Below are 27617 nucleotides of genomic sequence, written 5' to 3'. Positions count from 1 at the left end.
ACTTAAAAAATATTTTAAAACTTCAATATGTATCGCAATTGTGTAAATGTGTGACAGTCCTTTTAATGTTGAATTTCGCCCTCTATATCATGCAAACTCCGCGAGAGAGGAGGATCGATGACAAAAATCTAAAGACCTTGGGTTGGAAGCCCGGTTGGAAGACAACAATCACAGCTTCCTAATCGATGAACGCACAGACGAAAGCAAAGAGGACAAGTAAATAGGACGTAAGTTGTTACAATTAATGTATTTACTATTAAATATTATTTTAGGAACAGAAAGATCAGGCGTTTCTTTTGAATTCTGAGTGCGAAAACGGTACAAATATAAAAGAAGAACGTACCATCTTTTACATCCACTTTACGCATCTTGGCGATTCTCCTAAAAGACCAAGAGAATTGTTATTTTCATGTCAGAGGGTACGTAAAATTTAAGATTTTTGGAAGTTAATTAAGGCAACACTTCATTGCCAATTCAAGGGGTTTATTTTGGCATTTTAAATATTTATTTCTTTAAACAAATTTTCCATAGTAAATACTGCAAGGTTCTCTAAAATGTATTGTTCTTTTGGTTTATATATTTTAGTTGAGCAGTTATGTACCAGACATGAACAGCAGCTTATTCACCAACAAGACCAAATGAATGGTGGCCGTTTTATTTTCGCGGACGGAGGCTCATTTACAGGCGGTTGGGAGGAAGGTAAAGCGCACGGACATGGCATCTGTACCGGGCCGCAGAACAAAGGCGAGTACAGCGGTGCATGGCACTACGGATTTGAAACGTCCGGCGTTTACACGTGGCCCAGCGGTAACACCTTTGAAGGCCAATGGGAAAATGGACGGCGCCATGGCCTAGGTGTAGAAACGAAGGGCCGTTGGGTTTACCGCGGTGAATGGACTCAAGGCTATAAAGGAAAATATGGAGTAATACAGAGTTTAGCGAGCGGCGCGCGGTACGAGGGAACATGGTGCAGCGGCTTACAGGATGGCTACGGCCAAGAAATCTACGCCGATGGAGGTACGTATGCTTTAAGTTATCACGGCAAAGTTTGTTTAATAGGTTTCTTTTTGTATATTTTTCAAACTTTAAATCTCCAGCACAAAGATTAATAGAGCAGACATATATTTGTGGCTGATGTACCGGCGACTTTTTCTCCGCTCCATTTCATTTCTAGGCCTGGTTAGTCAATGGTAATGAGAGAGTGTGGAGCGTACTTACTAGTCCATTAACTAAAATGGATGCAATCATGCACTTACTTAAATTACAATTTACAATTAATTACTTACTTAATTACTATGCAAATTGTGTCTTTAAAGATGCAGTTAAAGTAAATCAAAATATAAGAAAACCCCTCATTTGGGATACCCCTTACTTACTTAGGGGACAGCCTCTGGGAGACACCATCACAACCAACAAATATTCAAGGGACATTCCCTATTAAGAGGACACTGTTGGGTCCCAAAGATGTCCCCTTAACAGGGTCACTTTCTACTGTAATAAACATTTAAAATTTGTAATTCTTTAAAATTAATTTTTTGTTGATGTTTTATGGTTGACTCGTTCAACCTCCTTTCAAATGTCAGTTAAAATGTTAATGGTTCATTTCACGTAGATCAATTTCAAAACCGTTTTATAATAATTTTTCAATTTAATATAAATTGGTAGAAAGTTGTATTTAATTGGTTTAAACTTTGATATTTATTTAAACGAGTTCATACCCCCCTCCCCTTTCCCCCTCAAAGAAAAATGTAAAACTGTACAATAAAAGACAGTTAATAGACAGTATGAGAAGATTTTAAGTCGTTCCCACTTCTTCCACTTTGTCATCCTATTTTAAACTAGTCTAGGCTCAACAGTAAAAAAAGTATTTTGGCGTATCATAACTATACTTAAGCTAAACGTAAATAAAATCAGGATGGATAAAAAGAAACAATAAGTCGTCTAATTTTAAACCCGCTTTTACTCCCACCGGTACACATCAACTCTTTTAGAACATGGTGTAGAGGGCGGTTGGACACCCACAAGGAGAACTAACGACAGCCGTCCAGCAAAAACCCCCGCCATCCCAGAGAGGGCACTGCTGGCAGATATGGCGTGTGCCCGAGTGTCATATCATGATGAGTACTACTGTATCTCGTCTTCTACGCCCCTACGACCACCTAGGTCATGGGACAACGAACGAACTCCCATATTAACATTAACTCCCTCTTCCACCCGGTTTGATTAGCCAATCAAATTGGAGAGATCCACTTGATTTAGTTGATTATTAATTAACTAGGTCATATTATTGTTGACATTTAAATTCACCGCAATTATTTATAATATGGTTTCTTTAATGACTTTGTTTTCTTTCTGTTGAATCGGTGAGTGTTCCGTCATGAAATTAGAATTTTATATTTGCGGAAATGGCTTCAATTTATTACCTTAACGAAATTAAATCTTTTAAATTAAAATACTTAAAATGGAACTTGGTGGTAATGTGCTTTCCTTCTAAGCCCAAGGTCTAGGGTTCAATCCAATCCTGACCTAGTGCGAGAGTTGTATTACTCACAACTCTTTCAACTCCACTCCCTAAGCCTCAAATGAGACTTAGTTTATAAGTGAGATAAATTATAAAATAGTTTATCCATCCTGTAATTGGTGAGTTTGTGATCACTGTTGGATGGGTAAAAAAAATGTATTCAGATCATGTGACAAAACTAAAGAAAAATAAAAAAAAACATTTTTACAAAAAAAATGTAAAAATTCACATCTAAAAAGAAAGGAAAAGATATATTATTAGCATTATGTAATTTAAACAAAAATAATTTATCTTTTTGCGTCGTGAATTTTCTATATGACATTATGATCTTCGAATTACAGAAACTGTACTCAATTTTGCTTGTGGGAAGACGAGATGAAATTGAGTACATTTGGTATTGGATGGATAGAGGAGATGTAGTTAGTATGACAAAAACATTCTGTTTGAAGTCAACATGCAACACTATACCAAAGAAATTAATTTTGGATTTTAGATGCGTCTTTATATTTATTCCATTTGATGGTTTGTGTCCATTTGTCTGTCTGTCCAATTATTCGTTATTCCATGACAGGAAATTTATCTCAATTGTGTTATTCGTTCATTATTGCTGCGCTAAATTGAAATATGTACAGTATAACAAATGAATATTTGGCGTAGTTTAATTTTCACTCATTTTAAAGTTTAAAAACCAATGATAATATACTGAACACAGAATATAGTTTTGGTTAAACCTAATAAATTTTGGAAAATGAACATTGGAGCATTATGATAAAAATGTTCCCATCTGGAGTGGGTCAAACCTTTACAGTTAGCATACCAAAGTCAAGTGCTTAGCCACTAGACCACTTCTTGAATTGATACAATTTAATTTTACAATATTTGGTATACCACTCTTTAGGGGACTCCTCTATTAAGGGGAAACTTTCGAAATGAACAAAGAAAATGGTTTTTACACTACAGGTTCAATTTAAGGGACAGATGTAGCCCTATTAGTATCACTGTATTCTTGGGCCAAAAGTGTACCCTTAATAGCAGCTCTATTGTGTTGAAATGAAAATTAAGGTTTAATAAAATGAGATTTGAAACCATGCGCTACAGTCTAAAGTGGAGTGCCGAGACCTTTAGACCATAACTCCATTAAATTAAGTGTGGATATCATTAGTGGTTGATAGACGGAGTTCAAAGGTCATTGTGCATGACGTCTGTGACTCAAGCTGGTAGTGCATAACTCGAATAACTTTACCTAGTTTGACAAACACATTCGAAAAACACATTATGCTCAAAGTTAACTTGTCAATTAGTTTTAAATAAACTAAACTCTCGCCAACAGGTTTTCACAAGATTAGGATAAAAGATTTTTTAATGTGAATTAAAAATTATTCTAATACTATATACACAGTACCACAATCAAACTAATTCAGCTATCCAGTATTGTGGAGAATATGGGCTTATATAATACAGTTCATGGGCTTATGCTCAAGTCAGTACAGTATTACATCATAAGTACCAAATTGTCCCGTTTTGGTGGATTTTTTTTTTCATTATTTTTAAAGATTTATTGTCCCCAAAAAACATGAAAATTAAAGAATACTGTAATAAAATTAGACTTTGAATAGGTTATTTTTTAGTTTTAATAAAGTTAATAACTTCCATAGAAAAAAAAAACGAAACAAAAATAATAGAACATTAAAAATATTTCAATTCTAAAAGACAAAATGAATGGTTAAATTTAACCAAAAACCTTTGTTTGACATAATTTTTTTCTGACTATAAAGTATTTTTTAGATAAAATAAAACACATTTTTGGTCAAAGACATTAAAATGGCATTCAACAACAAAATTGTAAAAAATTATTAATTACTGCAAGAAATGTTCTGAATATGTTAATTATCGAACAATATAATAATATTTTATCATGCTACTGTAAGTATGTTTATATAAGAAAAGGAAATGACAATATAGGTGGGCGTTTCCAAAACACACGCAATTAGTTTGTCTGTATCTGAAAAAATACTAATTTTCAGCTGCGATTAAACTGTCATAGTTGGTCTTTGTTTTATTGAACCTCCGTGGATGAGACGAACATAAGTTGGCGTTAAACAGAAAACTTAATTGGCAATTTTAACAAGTCAAATATTTTACTAGCTGGCGAAGATACTAAATTGACAATTTCAAGTCGACTTTTTATACCAACATTTTACACTACCTTAAAGTTAAATCAAAAACATTTTTGACTTAAAACAAAAGTCATTTTTTACAATTGGTCGACATACGGATAATTGAAAATTTAAAATAGACATCTGCTCATTTAGCTTACCGCTTAGATGCAACGCAACAAAACAAGCACAACACAAGTGATTTGACCAATCACAAGCGACAATTCAGATGATCCATTGCGTTGTGATTGGTCAATTTATTTGCGCTTACGTCCTAGTGGGAACCAAACTTGCCCCCCCCCCCCCCCAAATTGCAAAAGGTCCCATTTTATAGGGTCTTAAAATAAATAAGTATGCAATGTTATGGAAATGGTCCAAAATATATTAATCCGCACCCACCCAAATAAAATCCTGCGTACGGCCCTGGCCCTGATAATAAGCATATTTCATATTCATAAAGTATTTCTCTTTTCCAGTAAATATGGTTCTTTGAAAAACAAATATCACATTGAGTATAGACAGTTTGTTTATGTTTAGTTATAGAGAGTTTTCATTTAACAAATTAAAAGGGATAGTATGTCCCCCGAATTAATTAATGAAAGTTCATCAATCATTATAACCTATAATCAATCAATCACTCAATTATTACCTATAATCAATAACCTATAGTCAATCACTCAATTATTACCTATAATCATGATTAGACATTTTTAGGTGGAAATGATGCATTACGAGCAGGTGAGCTCGCTAATCCATTACTAGGTCACGCGATAAACATTAAGATGCCATTTACATTATGTAAATGTCATAATATGAATTACTAGAGAATCAACGTTGTTGATCCATCACAAAACATCCCTGACCAAGATTTAGCATTTCTGGGTCACATTTTGAAAATGCACATGCTAACTAGCTACAGTACAGATCATTTAAAAGTCTAACAGGACTTAACAAAACACAAGAAATAAAGCAAAAAAAAAAGTTTGCTAAATATTTGCATAAAAATGTTAACCGTTAACCAGTGTCATTAACTTTGATAACTCTCAGAGTTTAGGATATTCGATGTAACCAAGGTAACCAAGGATATTCGATGTAACCAAGGTAACCAAGGATATTCGATGTAACCAAGCTAATCTAACAACAGGATGCTAAGCTTCGGAGATCAAAGATATCAAAGCTATTATACGCCCAAATATGGTAGTTATATGCCCAAATATGGTAGTGATATGCCCAAATATGGTAGTGATATGCCCAAATATCATCATTATGTCCATATTTGGGCACATCACATTTTTGTTGTCACATACAATTTGATAGTGTAAACAGAGCTTAAGAGCCAAATAATGTGCAAAAAACATGTTCAATCTAAAGAAGAACCATGGTAAAACATTGTATCAAACATGTTTGAACAAGGAATATTACAGCCCGATTGATCGACTGTATTTAACTCCGATAAAGCTACGCTTACGCTAAGCAAATAAGAGATTAATAATGTAGACATCCCAGTTGTGAACCAATTTACAGCTCTGTTATATTGATGGTTCATGTAGAGCTATACAGCATAGTGCAATTAATATAGTCTATAGAACTCTATCATACTGTGTGTGTGGAGTTTGGTTTGTAAATAAATAACTCCTCCAGCCGAGTAGAGATGAGCAAATAAAATCATAAAGCAATTAACTAAATCTATAGGATTTTAGCAGTAATGTAACTCTATAAAAACCAGGGATCATGTCAAATTATTCTACTGCAGTTACTGCAGTAAACTTCATTTTGTTATACTCTAATAATCTGCAATGTTTTAGCATTTTTAATGTAATATGCAAGTTTTAACATTATACAAATATATATTTATTTATTTCATACCCATCCAACAGCGAGTAATTCGCCAATTACAGGATAATTTTTATCTCACTTATAATCTAAGTCTCATTTGAGGCTTAGGGACTTGAGTTGAAAGAACCGTGAGCTACAACCCTGCACTAGGTCAGGATTGAACCCTGCACTAGGTCAGGATTGAACCCTGCACTAGGTCAGGATTGAACCCTGCACTAGGTCAGGATTGAACCCTGCACTAGGTCAGGATTGAACCCTGGACTAGGTCAGGATTGAACCCTGGACCTTGGGATTTAAAGGCAACCAACCACCAAGCTACAGCTTTTAAAGAATTTCGATCCATACCTAATTCTATTTATCTTTTTATGATTGGTATTTTTTTCACGACAAATTACACGGATCTAAAGTATCGTGTTGAGAGAGCTCTCATAAAAATATTCCGTGTTTTTCCCACATCTTGTAGAGTTGTAAATTAGCCATGATGTTATCATAAAGAATTAACACTGTTCGTCGTAATAGGTGTAGCATCGACCAATCAGAAAGTTCATCACAACCACAAGCACGCTGATCAACCATTATAATTATAAACTCCGAGTCTAAAAATGATATTTTTTTACAAAACAAAATCTGTCATCTAATACAAAAATGTGTTAATTGAATTGTATTTCTAGTAGATGTAAATCGTGTAGAGATTGTCAACCAAGTAAATCGTTGTAACGTAAAGCGTTGAAATTACAAATTTATAATTTCATTTGAATTGATTTTAATCATAAGAGATTCGTTTGAAAAATAAACCGCAAAATGTAATTTATTAGATGTGCGAATGTAACAGAAACCGCTGTAATTTACAAATTTACAATCTCATTTTAATTTATTTAAAAGAAAATAAAGGTTCGCTATTCATGATGTGATCCAAGAATTGTAATTTTTGAAATCAAAAGTGTGGTAATATAATTATAGAAAAGAACAAATTGTTGTGTAGATTATTGATCAAGAAAATGAATGCCAAGGGATATGCTTTTTAACAAAATTGATAAATGTAAAACATTAGCGGGATTTACAATATGGATGATCCTTTAATCAGTTGTAATCTTGAATAATAATAATAATCTGAATAGATCTGCTCATTATTAATCTGGTGATCTAAAATTTAAATAATATATTTAGAGGTATAGTGAAAAATGCATGGAAGAGTAATTTACATTTTTTACTTTACTTGCTGAAACTCATCCGAAATATTAAAAGGGAAGTTTTTTTTTGGCACATGTGCATCACACAACATCTTAATGTCCTATTTGAAGGATGAGACAGTGATTAAAGAACACTTCATACAGTAAACATACAGATGACTCAATCTCATACTTTCTCACACACATCGCACTCTCTGTAGATATGCCTAGGCTTAATCATTTATTTCCATTTTTCATTCGGTTAGTTTTTTTGGTAATCTTGTTTTCATGCAGATCACGTATCTTCATTTTTTATATATCTTGTTAATAAAGGTCACATGACCCCTTTCCTGTAATTATCGCACTTTCATATCAAATCATTTTGACTTCATACCTTTCGGCAATCTGCTCACCAGCTAATGAGATACGCCAAGGTTTTTACTATGATTTATTTAATCCTATTTCGCAAATGAATATATGATACGTCTGTAGATGTGTCCTATCCTATCCACAGTACAGTATACTATGAAGTTCTGTATACACTATCAAACAAGTTTAACAAAAAAAAAGTGTGATTTACCTAAATATAGTAGTGATATGCCCAAATATGTTAGTGATATGACATCATCATGTCCATATACAATGGGCACATCACATTTTTTGTCACAAAGTGTAGACAGAGCTTACTGTGAGAAAGAAATTACGTTTGTTCATAAAGCAGATCTGTCTACACTATCAAACTTTATGTGACAAAAAAATATATATATATGGAAATGATGATTTCATATCACTACCATATTTGGGCACATCACACTTTTTTTTTCTAGTTTGATAGTGTAGACAGAGCTTTGGACAATTTGTTGATGTAGCATACATATCGGGTATCAACTGTATTGAACTTAAATTCGGGGTTGACGGTATAATATTAATGGTTTGAATTTGTCAATATTAGCCCAACTTTAGCATATTTTTGTTTCAAAGTACTTTTTTTAGAAAAAAGAAAAAAATAGTGTAGGCCTAATGTTTAATTTAATGAAATACTGTAAGTACAGTATTGCATTCTTGTTAGTTAGCCTTGTTCAAATATAAATCATACTGTCAAATTATAAAAACAGTGCTCATATTCGGAAAATGATCTTATAATTGCGTCGAGCATAGCTCATCGTTGAAAGTTCCGTATTTGTATTTGTATGAAAAAATTTCTCTGGCGGGATATCTACTTCCAAAGTTCTATTAAGTTTAACAAGTTTATGCCTTCCATCTGCTGGAGCAATGAGAATGCACTTCCATCTGCTGGAGCAATGAGAATGCACGTTCGTACATTCTATATTCTCGCTCTTTTAATCAGTAATTTCTGATGTTCACGTACCAGTGCTAATTGTCCAATTACACCATATATTCACAATTTCCGTTCTCATTTCCATAGATCCATCATACCATAGCACAGTCCATGGCGTAATGCAGGAGGCATGCCCCTGCTTTAGCACACCTAAGAGGGCCCTCCAACACTGGGTAGTTCATGTTCTGGGGCCTCTTCTTAAGGCTTGGGGCCCTGGGTTTAGCCAGTGAGCACTCATAGCCGTTACGCCACTGAGCAGTGTGTAGACCTTACAGCTGAGTATATCCTAGTCCGTGTTTCATCTATAAGATACAAAAAAATAGGAAATTTATCAAATTAGTTGTCAGTTCTCGGTTTTTATTACGTGACACAGGGAATGAAAGATGTTAAATTCTTTTGATTGCGTCAGCTCGCTCAATCTTTTACCGAGCTCAAAATATTGATGGTAATTGACTATGATGTTCCTGCTTGTTGATGTGCATATTGACGACTGATTCTCTTACCCATGTACAGTAGCGTAGCAGACTTATTCATTTGATATTGCAAAAACAAAATTGTTAATTGGTAGTTTTTGGTGTCGGATATAACAAGATATGTTTTTCACTTATCGCGTTATGACAACTACTAGAAGTAGTCGCACGTTTTTGATACGTGGCGAAGGTATGAATTTGCGAGTGTAATGTGTCTGTCACCACTTCGTAGAATGTAGTAATATTCTGAAAGTGACAATTCTATTTGATTTGTGAGAAATGAAAAAAAAAATATGGAGTCTGTCGAAGATTAGGCTGGTGTGCAATCAAGGAGAACAAAGTGGTCTACCTTTTCATGGGAATTAACCCCAAAGCAAAACATAATTCATATGAATACATTAAGTAAAATATCAAGAATATGTAAATTAGCTAATTTGAACAATATGACACTTGTTTGTTACAAAATGTCAAAATACTTATAATACATTTATACCAAAGTGGTCTTATTTAAAGAAAAGCCAAAGTGAAACATAATTTATATGAATACATTAAGTATATCATGAATATGTAAATTAGCTAAATTGAACAGTATGACACTTACTTTATTACAAAAAATATTAAAATACTTATAATAAGTAGTAATTCCAATTATCTACAGTTCCAGCTACAAGTTGTAGCTATTTAAATAGAAGCACAATTGTAGTACTGTACCATATTTGGTATAACAATACCATATTTGGTATAACAATACCATATTTGGTATAACAATACCATATTTGGTATAACAATACCATCATGAATGAATACATTATCTGAATTATGAATAAATAATGATGTTCAGTTAATCTCTAAGCAACTCAATTATTTACCAAGTAGTCAATTAAACATATTCCTTTTAACAGTTTCATAGTGAAAATGAAATGGATAGGGCTTTTATATAACACTAGCTTGTTTCTGTTATAAAGCTTTTCCGTTTAATCAATTAAAATTGTCCCTGCTTTTATTTTCAACTGAAAATTGTAAGGAGTATATTTACAATGATTAAATTACCACATTATGTGATAGGAATATTCGTTAATATCAATGTTCATGTTGCTTTTATTTCGGCGTAATACCGTTCACCTGAGTGTGCTGTTGACCTAAAATGTTTATATCTTGTTAATTTTAATTAATTTAATTCTTAGACACTGTATTTTTATGTATTCAATTTTAATTATGCTATACACTTACTAGTTAATAATACCAAAAGTGGCTATACAATATTGTTAGCAAAAGTATAGGATGTCCATATTTTTGGCAATCAATATAGGTGTGTACATTTTGGGCAAGTCCAGGATGTCCATAACATTTTGACCTGCCTAGGGTATCCACATTTTTGGCAAGCCCATGGTATCCATGGGCAGCTCAGGGTATCCACAGTTTTGGCAAGCCCATGGTATCAATATTTTGGGGCCAGCCCAGGGTGTCTACAGTTTTGGCAAGCCCATGGTATCCATATTTTGGGCCAGCCCAGGGTGTCTACAGTTTTGGCAAGCCCATGGTATCCATATTTTGGGGCCAGCTCAGGGTATCCACATTTTTGGCAAGCCCATGGTATCCATATTTTGGGGCCAGCTCAGGGTATCCACATTTTTGGCAAGCCCATGGTATCCATATTTTGGGGCCAGCCCAGGTTGCACAAATTTTGAGTTAGCCCAAGGTTTTGAGTACATTGATTTTATACTTATTAATAACATTTTTATATTAACCATAAAATGAGTGAGTGAGTGGCCGAGCGGTTAAGACAGTGGAACCGTAATTACGTAGCCATAACATCGGCAAGGGTTCGAGGCTCACTCGCTCCATGGTTCTGGTGGTAGAACGAGTCTTCTCGGATAAGGACTATAAACCGTAGGTCCAGTGTACACATCTAGCTCGTGTGCACTTTAAAGAACCTAGTACATCTTTCGAGACGAGTAGGGGGTTACCCCGGTGTATTAGTACATCACAGCCACTGATCACCAACTGGGCCCTCTGGGAGACCAGTCTTTGACTGAAGAGGTTGCCCAGTATAAATATAAATATAAATTTCAATATCCGCTATAGCTCATATGGCGTAGAAACTAATCTGGCTCTAATCATGGAGAAATATCATCAATATTTTTTTTTATTGTTAATATATCTTACATAATATAAATAAATTATATAATTTTTATAATTTTCAATATCAAATTGCATTTAGTTTATTTTTGTTACATTTAAATTCTAAATAAAAAATCAATTGCTTTGATTGCTATTAAAACCTTTGTAATTGGTTCATTTTTATGAGGTAAATTTTAAGAGAAAAAAATTCAATAAATTTCTATTTCTAATTATTTTGGAAAGTGTATTGTTCATGACAATACAATATTTCACATATTGTATCATACGTATTTGCAATTAATGCACAAAACATATGGGTTTATAATATGCCTCTGGTTTTAATGCAGATTTAGAAAGAATTCATGATTAAAATAACAATTATTTCCCATCATACCAGTCCCGTGAAATGTTTATGTAACAAAACTGTTTTAATTTAAATATTATATAAATGCACGTAGTGAAAACAGGTAAAATTTATTGTTTGCTTATATTTATTTATTATATCATCTTATTTATAGTAGATGGTGACCATAAACAGCGTTAAGTTAAGTCAATCTTGACAATCTTGATAAGTTAAGTGTCTGTGTGAATACTAGTTCAATTCTTAAAGAAAATGAAAAATTATTATTAATATTATTTGGTTTTTTTTTTCAGGTATATACCACGGACAGTGGGTTGGAGGAATGCGGCATGGATACGGAATAAGAAACAGCGTACCATACGGTATGGCGTCAATCGTGCGACCAGCTTTACGCACATCATTAACCTCATTACGCAGTGAACATGAAAATGGTTCAGTGACAATTTCGGAAAATTTTGGGCAGCGGGGCGGATTCGTTTTGGACGTATCAGATACAGAAACGTCAGATGCTGAAAACTGGTCGTCGTCCATCGGAAGAAGCGGAAGTCTAAAACGCACGTTCATCGACGGGCTTCGTTTAAAACGAAAAAAGAAAAGGGACAGAAGCGCGGACTCTAGTGTGACGTCACAGAGTGACTCTGGTGTGTCGTCCACTAGAGGTCGTTCAAGACTTCCAAAACAGGATTCGTTAAAAAGTACAGAGAGCGGAGAAAGTTCTGTACCTTCAACGACTGTTTACGATAGTGACACGAATTATTTGCACGACGAAGAAGCAGCGCACGACGTAACTGAGGTTTATATTGGTGAGTGGAGTAAAGATAAACGAACTGGTTATGGGATTAGTCAACGCTCAGATGGGTTATGTTATGTCGGAGAATGGCAGTCAAATAAGCGACATGGATACGGAGTATTAACGCACCCTGATGGTCACAAAGACGAAGGCAAGTGGAAGCACAACATGCTTGTTGCGTCTGGCAAAAAAAAGTTGTTTATGGGATCTAAGAAGATTAGTGAGCGAGTGGACCGCGCAGTTCAATGCGCCAACCAAGCGACAAATTTAGCGAGACAAAAAGCAGATCTAGCCATTTCAAGGTAAGATAATATTGATAATTATGATAAATATTGATAACTATTGGTAAATATTGATAAATATTGATAAATATTAATAACTATTGATAAATATTGATAACTATTGATAAATATTGATAACTATTGATAAATATTGATAACTATTGATACATATTGATAACTATTGATACATATTGATAACTATTGATACATATTGATAACTATTGATAAATATTGATAACTATTGATACATATTGATAACTATTGATACATATTGATAACTAATGATACATATTGATAACTATTGATACATATTGATAACTATTGATTACAATAGAAACAAGCTAAATAAACACATGACAAACACTTGCCTACTTGTTATGCTTAGTTTACGATATAAACTACTGAATTTTAAATTACGACTTAAAGAATTGAATGATGCATTTGGTAACTTAGCAACTAGATACATCTATTATCAGATCATTAATTATGATGCATGCATCTGGTATTCTTTGATTTCCTAACTAGAGAATACTAAAACTGAAATTTATCTACATGCAGTTGTGAAATCCAACAAGGCAACGACAGGAGCTATCGTTTTACTCTGTCGTTAGCAACAGTATGGATTTAATACTGTATAAAGCTCTGTCTACGCTATCATACTGTACCTTCTACATTTGTATGCATATGTGAAGTGTTATTAGGGACTCTACGAAACACGACGGTTAAGCTTGGTTCCCACTAGAACGTAACGCAAGGACGTAAATGCAACAGAAGCGTTTTAACCATGGCAAGCGAAGTTATAGACAGTTAGCAATCACAAGCGAATAAGCCATCGCTTGTGATTGGTCAATTCACTTGCGTTGCGTTACGTCCTTGCGTTGCGTCGCTAGTGGGAACCACGCTTTAGGGGAGGACGATGAATATCCTGTGTTCGCTAGAGTGTAAAATCATATACAGACAACATAGCCACTTTATTAGTTATGCACACTTGCGCTAAGACGACGACCGGCAGTATCTCTCTCCGATCTCTCCCCTGTCTCGTGGCGCGGGGCCCTGTCTCGCTAGGTTTTGGCGATACAGCATATGCTTAGCTAGAGGCCTTGCATTCAAACGTACTCCTTATGAACTTATTTATTCTGCAAGGTGTTTACTCAAGGCCATAGCGAGTGGTTAAAACAGACGAGGCAAAGATGCTTTAAATAGAGTGCCTCGTCTGCCTCATGCTGGCTACGGCCCTGCTACTGTATTATATTACATATGGTAATATGGCTAACTGTACCGTATCGTACACCTTTATGTAAATATCATGTTTATGCAAATTAGGTCAGGTTTATTCCATTTGTGATGTTTATATGATCAATTTGTTGAAAACTAAGGGAGGTGCCTACTGTATTACATATACATACACTACAGTATGGAAAGAAGCTAACTACACCTTTATGTAAAAATAATGTTTATGCAAATTAGGTCAGGTGTATAACGTTCCTTGTGATGTTTATGTGAATGATGTATTGATATTAACTAATAATCCAATCCTTGTCTGGCTGCAGTGAGTAATTATTAGTTTGATGCATGTTGTTTTAGCTTTGATTACAACCGGTATCATAATTAATGTTGTCACATCAATTGATGTGAAAGCGATTACATTAAAGCTTGTGAATATATGAATTTAATCACATTATATATTGTGAATATAAATTTTGTTATAATGACAATGAATTTTCTTTTTCTTATGCGCCCATATATGTACATGATGATGTCATATAACTACCAATACCATATATGGGCATATCACTGCCATATTTAGGCAAATCACATATTTTTTGTTGTCAAACTAGTCTGATAGTGTAGACAGAGCTTATAAAAGTTATGACTAGAAGAATTTTCTTCTAAGTTTTCATCCTGCTGAAGGCCAAACATGTCTAGAATAAATCTTACACAATTATTGAAATAATTAATTTTATTATTACAATTCAGTGGTTTTGTTTAAGTTATGCAATGTATTTGTCAGATCCACATCCCTGAAATGAAAATTGCACAGAAACCTTATACTAGTAGTCTTACAGTATTTGTTTCGGTAGCTGCAAAACAAAATGATAAATTTTGACAATGAAATGCTTGTCAGTAATGCTCAAGAACTCTGCTTATTGAAAACTTAAAACATTGATAGTGATTTGAATCCAGCATTTAAAAAACTGTATGATATATAAAATAATTTAACTCTGTTTCTACTTTTTTAAAAGCAAGGAGAATGTTGAATCTGCTATCTCCGTCTCATAATGTCATTAACACACCAAACAGTTTTTTTATTCATAATTTAAATTAAATAGCTTTATAAAAAATTATGGTAGTACTGTCTAGAATATGAAATTTATTTATTGCAAATGTCTAAGAGTTAATTTCCCTTTTGATGGTAAATCAAAACCGGGTTTGATCAATTAACGCTATGTTCCCTGCGTCCCTTCAAGTTAAATATGATCTGAATAGCACATTTGATTTCACGCATGACTGAGCTTAAGTTTATTCTAATATTAATTAAATATAATTTTTTAGAGTATCTGAGATTTCTTCTTAATATAACAGTGCAGCTTAATTTCCCATAGGGCTCCCCTCTTGGGGTTTCGTAGATGATTTTCTAAAATTCTAGATGACATTGTAATATCAATGTTCGTAGGCTTTGTGAAACCTTCGTTCTGCATACTTAACGATAGGTTTGTTTTTTTCCTATGTTTTTCTTGGAAAACGAATAACTGCTTAAAGCCAATTTTCCACTAGGCGAATTTGTTCGCGCGAATCGAAGGCGTCAGCTAATACGCATGCGTAGAGAAGGATTTGGAAGATGTAAACATGAATACACATGCGTACAAGCTGGCGCTTTGGATTCGCGCGAACAAATTCGCCTAGTGGAAAATCAGCTTTACTGCATAAATGCCAAAAGAATTATTGTAAAACCATATATATACTGTATCCATAATGAAACAATTAAGTCTTTGTTTTTTATGTAGAAAAACATGAAATTGAGAAATTATGTGTAATACTACATTGATTCATGGAGGTATAAATAAAATGTTATACCTCCATGATTGATTGTAAATCTTTCAGAGAAACACTAGCCAACCTAGCAGGTTCATTGAAACGTAAACGTGTAACCCAAAATAAGATATAATAATGCAACGTATGCAAAGTTATGAATTCTAAACTTCACCCTACATCTTTCTTTTGATCATTTTCCCCTTCCCTCTTTCTACCTTCTCTCTTTCCTCTTTTGCCTTTTTCCATTCTCTCTTTCTTCTTCCGACCTTTTCTCTTCCCTCTTTCTTCTGACCTTCTTTCTTCCCTCTTTTTCTTCCGACATTTTCCTTCCTACTTTCTTCCAACCTTTTCCTTCCTCCTTTCTTTTTCTAATCTCCCTTCCCTCTTTCTTCTGACCTTTTCCTTTTCCTCTCTCTACCAATCCTCTTTCCCTTCCTCCATTTTGTATTATTCTCTCTCCCATTTCCACTTTTTCTCCTCTTTTCTTTCTTTGCCTTATCCTCTTCCAAGGTCATGTCTAGTTTGTGAAACACTGACCACAGCCTAACATTAACTAAAAACCTTCAAAAACCGCAATGCAGCAAGTGGTGAATCTTATCTAAAATGTACATTGTAGTAAATCCTGCTGCAGTATCTCTTTACCGTTAGCGTTGGATCTTTACCGTTAGCGTTAGATCCTACTCGCATTGTTGTTTTGGATTATTTAATACAGAACAGAACTTTAATGGGATTGCCATGGCAACTAATCAATAAGAAGCGGTATATTCCGTGCTGATTTATTTCAGCATATGTTATTTGATTTCTGCTAGGAGCTAAACAAAATTTTCCTTCATTCGTTCTGGTAACAATAACAGATATGTTTATATATTATGCTTAGTATAATTGTGCATATTTATATATTATGTAAAGTATTATAATATATAATTTCACAAACAATTTCAAATGTATAGGCAACAACAATATATACTGTATTGACAGAAAATAACAAATAAATAAGCGGTTATATTTACACATACTTTGTATGTATGTAAATAAATGTTATAAAACAAACAGACACATACAGAACTTTACTCCGACAAACAAACTGTACATATAAATGATAAATAATAATTCTAATAATAATATTCTAAGCAATAAAAAATGATTGAGTCAGAGAGTGAAGACAGAAGCCCGAAAAGATGATAACAACATATTGTGTCAGGCAAGCCTTAAAAAAAACGAAACGTGAATGATTTATATTGAATCAATAATAATAAAAAGGAAAATTACTGAAAAAAATGACAAGTCTGTGGGTATTAGTGGCTGGATCTCAATGGAGATACAAAATAAAATAAGCAAAACAACTAACGATAAAGTAAAACAGGCAGAAAATTTGCAGAGGTTTCTGGCAACACCTTCATCATTGCAAAAATATATATATAAAAATATTTACAAAAGGCTAGCTACTGTGTACTCAGCAAATGTGGAGAATTCATTAAGAATCAATCCATATTAGGAAGTTTTGTATAAATTTTATGATTTATTGACGTAATACTATAAAAAATAACAACAAACATTTTAGCAAACATACAGGACAAAATTTTAAAATGTCAAGAAATATTTCTGTCAATCAGAAACCTATTGAACCGATCAATAAATGAAACATTTAACCTCAAACTCAATATATTTGACCTCAAACTCCATCAGGTTAAAAACTAACAACTTAATTACAACACTTAAGGATGTTTGTTAGAGCAATCACAATGTACCACACTCAATCAAATAATGTGTAGACTCTCTTACGAAAGAAAAACGCGATGCTTACTTATAACTTCTCGTTTTACATTAAAAGGCAAATCGCAAACACTAAAAGATCAATTCTTCATGAGATTGTTAAATATTTATGGCCGTCAGTAAGCAATCAATATCGTTACATCTTGAAAGCTGTTGGTCGACGCAAAAAATATCTCGTCGTGAGTAGAACACTGTCGTGTTTTAACTTTTAAATGCTCTTTTTATTACTTTTAGATATCTTTGATACGCTTTCGGAAAACCATCAGTCTGTAACTTAATTTTGTTTTTCTTTATTGGTCGGTCTTTTTATAGATTTGTCTATAACACAGATAAAATGTTACATTTAAGAATAGTTTAATGAGAAATAGTGTGTATGAATATGACGACAAACGTCAACCATTTAAAAGAAGTCCATTTATTCAGACCTAGTGTACGTAATGTCACTAATGTCATTCATGCATGACTGCACAATGGCCGTGTTGATACACAAGAAACACTTAATGTGAAAGACTCGATCAGGTATGAGACATCGGCGAGAATTCCGTCACCATGCCTCCGTCAATAACGTTAATTTGATGAGCGCTTTACACTTTTACCTGTATTGGTATATTATACCGGTATATGGTTAGATGCGACCTCTATTGGACGGATAACTTCAAATCTATATTACTGTATGTCACTCAGTATAATGATTTTCATTGTAGATTCTATGTAATTATGAGTTGTGAAATCCCATTTTGACTGCTATTCCAGTGACGATTTTAACACTAGGCTAACGGTACATTTGTCTTTTTTCCTGGAAATTTAATGGATAAGAATTTTTTTAATTACATTATAAATTTAGTTTTAATCAACATATTGAAATTCAGAATTGTATTTTCGCTTGAACTAAATAATATTATAATATTATGAATGTTTTTTTTCTCAAATTTTTGTCAAAACCCTAAATGTAATCATGTGCAATATAGCCCCAATTGTAAGGATCGATCCAAATAATGTATGTCACATGATAAGTAAACAACCAATCAATTGACAAGGATACGCTTTATAGGTCGGCGTTACAATTGCGCGTAATACTCTCTATAGTTTGCTAACTTTAATTGCGAGTGAGAAAAACGGTCTTCGTTTTTATTCAGAAAATACATTCATCGTGATCTCTCATTTCACGTAGATTGTAGACATATCAAGTTTTTTATTTTGATGAATTCGTGGTCATAAAAATGATGCTAATATTCAAGATATCAAATTGAGTATTTATAACTTGAATATGATGGTTATTGCTACGTTACTGAGAAGATAAATGTATTGAAGCTTTTTATAAATAGTTATTCAAAGAAAAATTATATTTGATTTGTAGAAATGAATTTGATTAATGGAAATTATGACTATTGAGGACGAAACTAGACGTAAAAATATGCTGATATATAGACGAACAAATTATTTATTACTTAATTTATATAGATGATACAGATGTAAGTTGTATTTGTTTGCAAATAAAAGACTTGACTAGATAATGATGAATGGAGAATAATTATTTTTATTATCCAATAAAGATTAAAATACTCAATATTTTTTATTTGTTCTCAAATAATAATTCCAAGATAGTTGACTTTGACATAAAAAAAATGATATTTAAAATTATGACGATATTAATATAAAACCTTGATGCTTTTAATTAATTAATGATAATTTTGCAAATTAAAATTACTTTTGATTATAATAAAATGTCATCATTAATGTAAAATTTTAAAAATAAATCTTAATGATCAATTTCATCCCAAAAGTGTTTTTATAACAACATTAGACAATATTTGTCATCAGATGTCGTTAATGTTGTTCAGATTTTGTTTAACGACTTCTCATTAGCCCATATCACGACGTTAAGACGTTTTTCATAGCGAGTGATTGTTGTCGTGATGTAGTGTGTTCATGTGATTGTCAACGATGTGTAAGCCAATGTGTTCGTAGAAATCACTCCCAACGGATTTCTCAACGACTGTTTTGATTTTAAATACGTGAAAGATCATTTTCTAAGATGTGTAGGGTTGAAAGCCCTGTGTCAAAAGCGATGATGCATAAATAATTGGGTAATTTCTTATGTAATTACGGGCAACTTATCTGCATAATGTTATCTGTTCATTGTCTGTGCCTGACCTCTACTACAATCTCATCACTTCCAAATATGGTTCATCTGTAGATTCCTGTCCATTGAGGGCAGCATCATTGTTAATTCAATTACTGCATCTCATTGTTCCTATTGCTCAAATGCAACATGCTGTTATTTTAAGAAATAACAACTACCGTACTTGTAATGTGATAAAGATTTTTTTTTTTACAGAAAAGTGTTATTATAGGAAAATAAATGAAAAATTTCCCACATTATTTTAAAAATATTAAGTATTTATATTCAATTTAACAAGTTTGAAAGGTTTTTTAGAATTAATTTTCTTATATCTTTATGATGTGATGGAAGAATGTAAAAAGGAATATTATTTATTAATTATTATGTCACTTTACTGTTAGTGTTAATATTTTGTGTATTAGAAAATAGTTTGCCCCAGATACTGTATAAACATAGCAGTTGCAGATCCAGGGTGTAACGATAGGGCGAACACTTCTCCTTTGACAGTAAAAATTAAATTATGACATTTTTATATTTATTTTTTGACAGACAACTAATGTTATATGTTTGCTTGAAAAAATCCCTGTATAGTTTATAAATTAAATCGAATTGTGAATTGATTTGCAAAAAAAAAATATTCTATAAACATAACTGTTTTATAAATAATGTTTCAATTTTCAACTTAAACAGAATTATAAATGTGATGAGACACATTCAAAGTATTCGATATTAACAACCAGCTGAAATGTCAAGGGTCAAATTTTAATCACAGATGTTTTGTCAGCCATCGTGTGGCAGGTCACATGATCTCAATATGGGTGCATTGTAATCCAACATCAACACATGTGACGTAAAACTTGGCCGCTTCATAACATATTTGATTTAGACAAGCAGACTAACCTATTTGTGGAAATGGAATGATAATAAATATAAATATCGTAACACACCTGTTAAGAAATGTAATTCGCTGTTATATTAATATTGATATATAATATTCTACAGAGAAATAAATAAAAATTTGACTACTGTACTACGTTTAATTATTAGTTGAATATAGGATGTAGTCTTGAAAATTATGATAATTTGTTTTGACTTTTTTTCTTTGCAAGAAAACTGAGTTAATTTGAGATTTAGCCAAAGAATTGTTGTTTTACAATTTGTTCTTAAGAGTCGTAACTGAATATCTATATTTGATGTTTAATTTAGGTCAATCGGTAAATATTTAGTTTATTCTGAGAATTAAAATATTATTGTGAATATATTAGAATATTTAATATGCATTGTCAATCTTAGACTTTATTGTTAACCAAAGCAAATGAAATTTGAGATGGAGAGTCTGTGACTGAAAACTACCAGGAGCATTATGGACGACAAAGCAGATATAGCAAATGAAATAATGACTAGATGATACAATTGTAATTTCTAAGAGATGTATTGTCCCCCAAAAACATGAAAAATGAATGAAATCAAACTTTAAATAGGTTATTTTGTAGATTTCCATAGAAAAAAAACGAAAAAATAATGTTTTCACTTATAAAATAACATAATAAATAGTTAAATTCATCCATAAATCCATTGGCTGGCAGCCAATTTGACCATTTTTTGCTTAAAATTACATTTTTTTCAGGTAAATACATTTTTTTAGATCCAATTTTATCCAAAAGTGAATAACTATTATGTGACATTAAAATGGCCTATTCAACAACAAAAAATTAAAAAAATTATTTTTCAGGGGGGAAAATACATCTTTAATAGTGATTCTATATAATTTAATGATTTATATCATTATCTAATGTATTATTTGATAAAGAATTTGGATGTTTGCTACCGCAGACATCCATGTGCATTGGGTATATATGATCATAATTATAGTGAGGAAGTTCTAAATTACATTTGGAAACAGTTCTAGGTGCAACCACCATTGGGTAAAATGGGAGGAGGTGTAACTATGCTGGCATGGGTTTGATTTTTCCTAGTCTATTAATTTAATCACTATTATAATACTGGTTTTGTTTTATTTCAGAGCTGCATATGCAAAGGAGAAAGCCGAACAAGCGGACGTGGCGTGCTCTCACGCAAGAGAAGATGCGGCACATGCCAGTTTACGAGCAAAGGAACTTACCTCCAAATTCCCAAGCAAAGGTTAGAATAAATTATCCATTTAATTTTTTTTATTTAAGTTCAAATGGGAAATGTATTGGAACCTGGTTTTGATCAGTTACTGAATAAATTTGTTAGATTTAAAATCAGCTTTTTTTTTTGTTACAGGAGAAGAGGATTCAAGCATTCGCTATGATCGTAAGAAAAGCTTCTTTGGTCGGACACTTGGTGGCTTGGATCGGTTTGACCGTAAGAGTCACATGCGAGGAACAATCATTAAACAAAAAGAACAAAGTCTTCATGATTCGTACCAAGATAAACCTAATAGCAATTGGCAGAGGCATAATGGTTCAGCAACCCACATCGAAAAACATTTGCCGGACACTTACACCATCCAATCATCATCCAGTCAACATTCCCCGTCTCTTGATAGGAGGAGAGATGATCATGTGACCATGATGCCTAACGGATATCACCACTCCCATCGAGAGCCATCGCATTTTGACGATCATTACAGTAGTTACAGCTCACACGACGCTCACAGCGATCAGGCATCCGACTATCATTATAAATCGTATGGTGATAATCGGTCAGTGGAGCTTACGCCAGACTCCGGGGTTAGTACAATGTCCGAAACAGAACGATTTAAATCCAGTAATGAGTTCCGTCGCAATCCTATTAGACGACAATTAACACGTCAGAGCGGATTGGACGATCACAGGTTGAATCATTTAGATCTGCAATCGACGTTCGACGCTAAGGAATTCTTTTACGAGGAAGATTCACCAACTCTCACGCCCCCACCAGAAAAAGAAAACACCAAACAGAAAAAGAAAATTAAAGCCAAGTCAAAGTCGTTTGATTTGCATTTACTAAATGAGATTCCGCCGGGTCACTATCGTAGTTTTCAAGGGAAGTTTCCGTCGACGTGTGGAATCAAGTATATCCCTAAAGAACCTAGTCTTGAGGAAGAAGAACCAACAGATCCGGAATTAGATCCAGAAGCCGCGCTGGCTGTTCACACAACAAAGGTAAAAACAAATTGAAAAAGACAGACAATTGGGAGATTTCAATTTGTGAAAAAGACAGAAAGACTGTGATTTATGTTAAGTCAAATGTTAATTCATTAGGCGTATGCAGGAAGTATGGGATGCGTTTCATCACCGTACTCCTTGACAAAGTCTCTGTGGATACAGACTGGCAAAACATAGGTCATCACAAATTAAAGGCTTCTTATTAAAATGGCTATGAGAATTTGACTGAGTTTTGATGCATTGTTGATTTGATGGGCCATTGATTGGGAGAGGAGGTAGAGGATCAAGCTTTTAATTATTATTATTATACATGACTTTTCTTTGCAGAAATGGTCTGCCAGCGGTCCTATGGTTGTGTTGGTCCTCGTTTTGAACGTTGGTTTCACGGTACTCTTCTCGCAACTCTTCCAACTTGACGAAGTAACGAACTGGCTGAAATGGTCTCAATGAGCATGATGGCATCGCGATGACCACCATGGCATCGCATCGATCACAATGCCATCGCGCTGAACACAATGGTATCGCGACAGTTTAAAACCCAACACCCATTTTTATAACCTCTTTTAAACCAAATTATTATTCAGCAACATTATTACACTTATTTTAAAATGTTATTGTAAATAAATTTTTAAAATTCACATTGGTATTTCACAAAAATATGATTGACAAAGATTGTGAGGGACGGATCCAGTATTGTATTGTATGTTGGTGCTAACACATTAAAAAAATCCTGGATGCGTCCCTCATTATCATAAAATGACCATATTGCCCATAACAAAAGAAACAAAATGACTGCTAGTTCTATAACCGTTTTTATTATAAAAACCTTTAACTGTATTGGTAAACCATTTCTTTGGTGTAATTACTTACTATTAAAATCCCTAGACATAGAAATGGTGTGTTTTTTAACAGAATAAATAATAGGAAATGCTCCTATTAAAATGCGTTTGATGTGCAATTAACGTAAAATAAATTTATAAAAATATAAATAAAATTTGGTTTTACATTTTACAGTAATTATGTAAATTGTGATTATTTTCTGGTAGTATGATACTGTATGTGCCAGAATGATGTATGATGCGTTGTTTCTACACAGTACGTAAAATTCATCTTGATCATGTGACCTTGAATACATAATTATGTCGCAACAACCTACGTCGCTAATTCATCCTTCCCTCTTCTCATATCCTTCTTAATTTTCCCATTTTCTTTCCCAGTGGTAAACCTCGTGTTGAACGGTACAAGATTTTATTTGCACTATTCATTACATTATCGACAACAAAATAAAAATTATATGTTGTTTTCATGAAAGTGTGGAAACTATATCGATCTTTAAATTTACAATAATACAGCCAAAAATAATTTAATGTCATAATTGTACCATAAATGATTTAACAGTAATGTTTAATGTAGTATAAAACATTTTGCTAATTTGCATATTTTATAAAGATTTTGTCTTTTTTTAGTGTATTTGCTGATGTTTATAATGTTGTGAATTATGTCAAGATTTTTATAAATGAAATAACACCGTTTTTACTTGTTTTGGAATCGGTATAGAAATAGAAAATGCATGATTTTTAAGATTTTAAAATAGTAATTTATTGAAGAACAAATAATATATATATATTTATCTTTATTTATAATTAACACTACAATTTAATAATGTAATTGTTATAGTTGTATTGGCTTTCAGGTTTTATAAATAATTTTTAAAGATATTTATGCTTTGAAAGAAATCTATTCTCATAGATGTAAATATACAGTTTTACCTTTTCACCTTAACACAGACACCTCGGAAGGATGGGACATGTGACACTGGGTCTTTGTTTATGTATTCACGTACAGTAGTATAATTAACAAATAGAAATATTTTTGCACTCGTCCCCTGTCCCAACCCTCGTCCCAACCCTCGTCCCCTTCCCCAACACTCAAATTCTTACTTTCATAAAATCTGGTGCTGTAAATAAAGTTCAGGTTATGCCTTTGTTGTTAGGGTAGGGATCTTTACTTTACACGGTTAAGTTTTTTTTTGCGAGGACCTGGGAAGTTATTTCTAACATATTGAGTGGAATTTAACATCGAGTACATTTTGGTCCTGGTCATGGAGGTATAAAATAATAATATTTTATACCTCCACACTTAATTAAACATTGGCACGGGGGGTGGGCGCTTGATACTGTATTTGATCATATCCAGTACATTTTTTTAAACATCGCATTTTGTGGCATCTATCATGTTAAACCGAAACAGATCTGATTTTAAAATTAAATTTTTTAAATTAAATTTTCCATTTGCAAAATTTGATCCATAGATTTAAAAATGAAATTGGATCTGAGCTATAGCTATTGGTTTATATATTTGTATTTGTTTGCAGTGGAATTGCTAACATACTGGATAATGTACTTTATCTACTGTAATATATTGTAAAAATAACAGGACATTGAGTGTGTACAATGGCTAATTGATTGTTAAGAACATAGGCCCGTATTCATGAAAGGGGACTAACTTTAGTCCTAGACTGTCTCTGGATTTAGTCCAGGACTTTAAAAGATAGTCCCCTTTCATGAATACCGGCCATAATATTCCTGTGTACCAGGATGTTATTCACATTAATGAGACTGTTATTTTTTTATTTTTGGATGAGTATAATTTTTTGGGTTTTTTTTTTCAAGGTTTTATTTTTTTAGTAATGATGTTCATACATTGAAATAACATTTTGATGTAATATTTCATTTATTAATTCTTAGATTCTTCAAATATACTTTTAGAAATATTGATTTATAATTTAATTATTATATTTCATACTTAAGTAGGTAGTATTTTGTAGTTCTAACCCACTTTGATAAAATAAAGCCAAGTTGGTAGTGAGATTTCTAAGAGAATGAATCTAGGTGGTGTTCCAATTAATGAACTTCCCACATACTCTATCAAATTGACACCCTCCCCCTGCCATGCAACCATATCCTTTTCGCCATACTCTCTCTTTTTGATAAATATTTTATATGAACTTTATAATAACTTTGGCCTTAATCGTTCTCATAAAGAAAAGTCAGACTGCCTAACCAGCTGTATTGAATCACAGTGGTTTTAAATTTGTAGGCCTAATAATAGGGTTGGTACCATTGAGTGTACAGGCTTGTTATGTGCACTTTTAAGTTAAGTGCGTTAGGTACTTAATCACACATGCGTAGTAACTCTTTTCCGTAATTTACCATGGTGATGACGCAATACGCGTCATAGCCAATTCAGACAGCCCGAAGAAACGTCGTCGGGAGAAAGTTAAACATCCCGACGCAGGGACGCTATCTCAAGACGACTCGTCTCGTCGGGATTCGACTCGGACAGCACCGACGAGTCACGTTTGTCGGGCCTCGACGTACGCCGCTGTCTGAAGTTGCATGTCCGTTGTAATAGTTAAGTATTGTACAGTTTACGCAAAAACGTAGATAACTTAAGGAACAAACTGGTGTTTATTCATGTAGTGTGCAATAGTTTAACGAGTAGGCCTACGTGAGCTGTTTGAAAATGCGTCGTATGCGCGCGCTTATCACGCACGTAATAATGTGCGCTTCACAATAGCCTTGAGGTCATGTCATGTGCAGTATTTGTGTGTGTATTATCACTCCATGATGAGCCATCACATATTTATTTTCCTTTCATATTTATATATACAGTAGAACCTGTGTTTTACGTACCCTGATTTTACGTTCCCTTGATTTTACGTACGCTTAAAATAACCGATGACGTCATCATTTTCTTACATTGAGGGCGCAATTTAACAACAAAGCACAACAAAGCTGTGGCTGTATGTGTGTACGTGTGTGAGAGGAATTCTGCTGTGTGTTTGAGACAAGCTACGCACGTGCATTTAAGCAGCGACTGTTTTTATTGATAGAAAATAAAAGAACATTGATATTTTACACTTTATTTAAACATCTCACAGCCTGTATACTGTACAGTACTGTACTTTTCTTAGGCCTCACATCTTGCTAGGCCTGCTAGCCTGGCCTGAATAGTCTAGGCAAGGCCTAGCTAGTGACAACCTGCATGCTGTTCAGTAAAGTAGACAAACAGGGTAGCCTTTATTATAGCTACGGTCGCTACGTATTTGGGGTCAATTTAAGGTCAACCTTGATTTTACGAATCCTTTGTTTTACGTACGCCTTTCGGTCCCGTACCGTACGTAAAATGGAGGTTCTACTGTAAATTTATTGACTGACATTTGTAATGTTTAAAGTACTGTAACTTTAACGATCGCCGTGTATATAGCAATCTAGGCACTTCAGGGTATATAAAAACATCCCATACCTTTTACAGTTTATTCTTCAGAAATTCTGGGTTTTTTTTCGCTATGGATACTCGTCAGACAAGACCGTCAAACGTGTCGTTGTCGGACGAACATCCATATTGTATATGTGTGTGCGTTTGTATTATTTTCCCAAGAATTTAAATTAATTTTGTAGCTTATGTTTATCTAGGTTTTTAAGAGAATATTAAATGTGACGTAACAA

General features: G+C 33.3%; 1 protein-coding gene across 1 annotated transcript; it reads left to right on the top strand.

The window, feature by feature from the left end:
- The first annotated feature begins 117 nt into the window (after positions 1-117).
- Positions 118-27617, top strand: LOC140057549 (junctophilin-2-like). Its single transcript, XM_072103262.1, has 6 exons — positions 118-227; positions 586-1017; positions 12267-13065; positions 21996-22114; positions 22241-23103; positions 23434-27617. The coding sequence occupies exons 2-6, from the start codon at positions 639-641 to the stop codon at positions 23554-23556; spliced, it is 2283 nt and encodes a 760-aa protein (XP_071959363.1). The 5' UTR covers positions 118-227; positions 586-638; the 3' UTR covers positions 23557-27617.

The sequence above is a fragment of the Antedon mediterranea genome, chromosome 8 (genome assembly GCF_964355755.1).
Source record: "Antedon mediterranea chromosome 8, ecAntMedi1.1, whole genome shotgun sequence".
Taxonomy (NCBI): Eukaryota; Metazoa; Echinodermata; class Crinoidea; order Comatulida; family Antedonidae; genus Antedon; species Antedon mediterranea.
The sequence above is the reverse complement of the archived record's forward strand: the minus strand, read 5'-3'. Positions and strand labels throughout refer to the sequence as shown.

Coding starts and splice junctions, on each gene's coding strand:
- LOC140057549 (XM_072103262.1), top strand. CDS start 639: ATGAATGGTGGCCGTTTTATTTTCGCGGACGGAGGCTCATTTACAGGC. Junction 1,018..12,266: donor AGAAATCTACGCCGATGGAG/GTACGTATGCTT, acceptor TTTTTTTTTCAG/GTATATACCACGGACAGTGG. Junction 22,115..22,240: donor CTCCAAATTCCCAAGCAAAG/GTTAGAATAAAT, acceptor TTTTTGTTACAG/GAGAAGAGGATTCAAGCATT.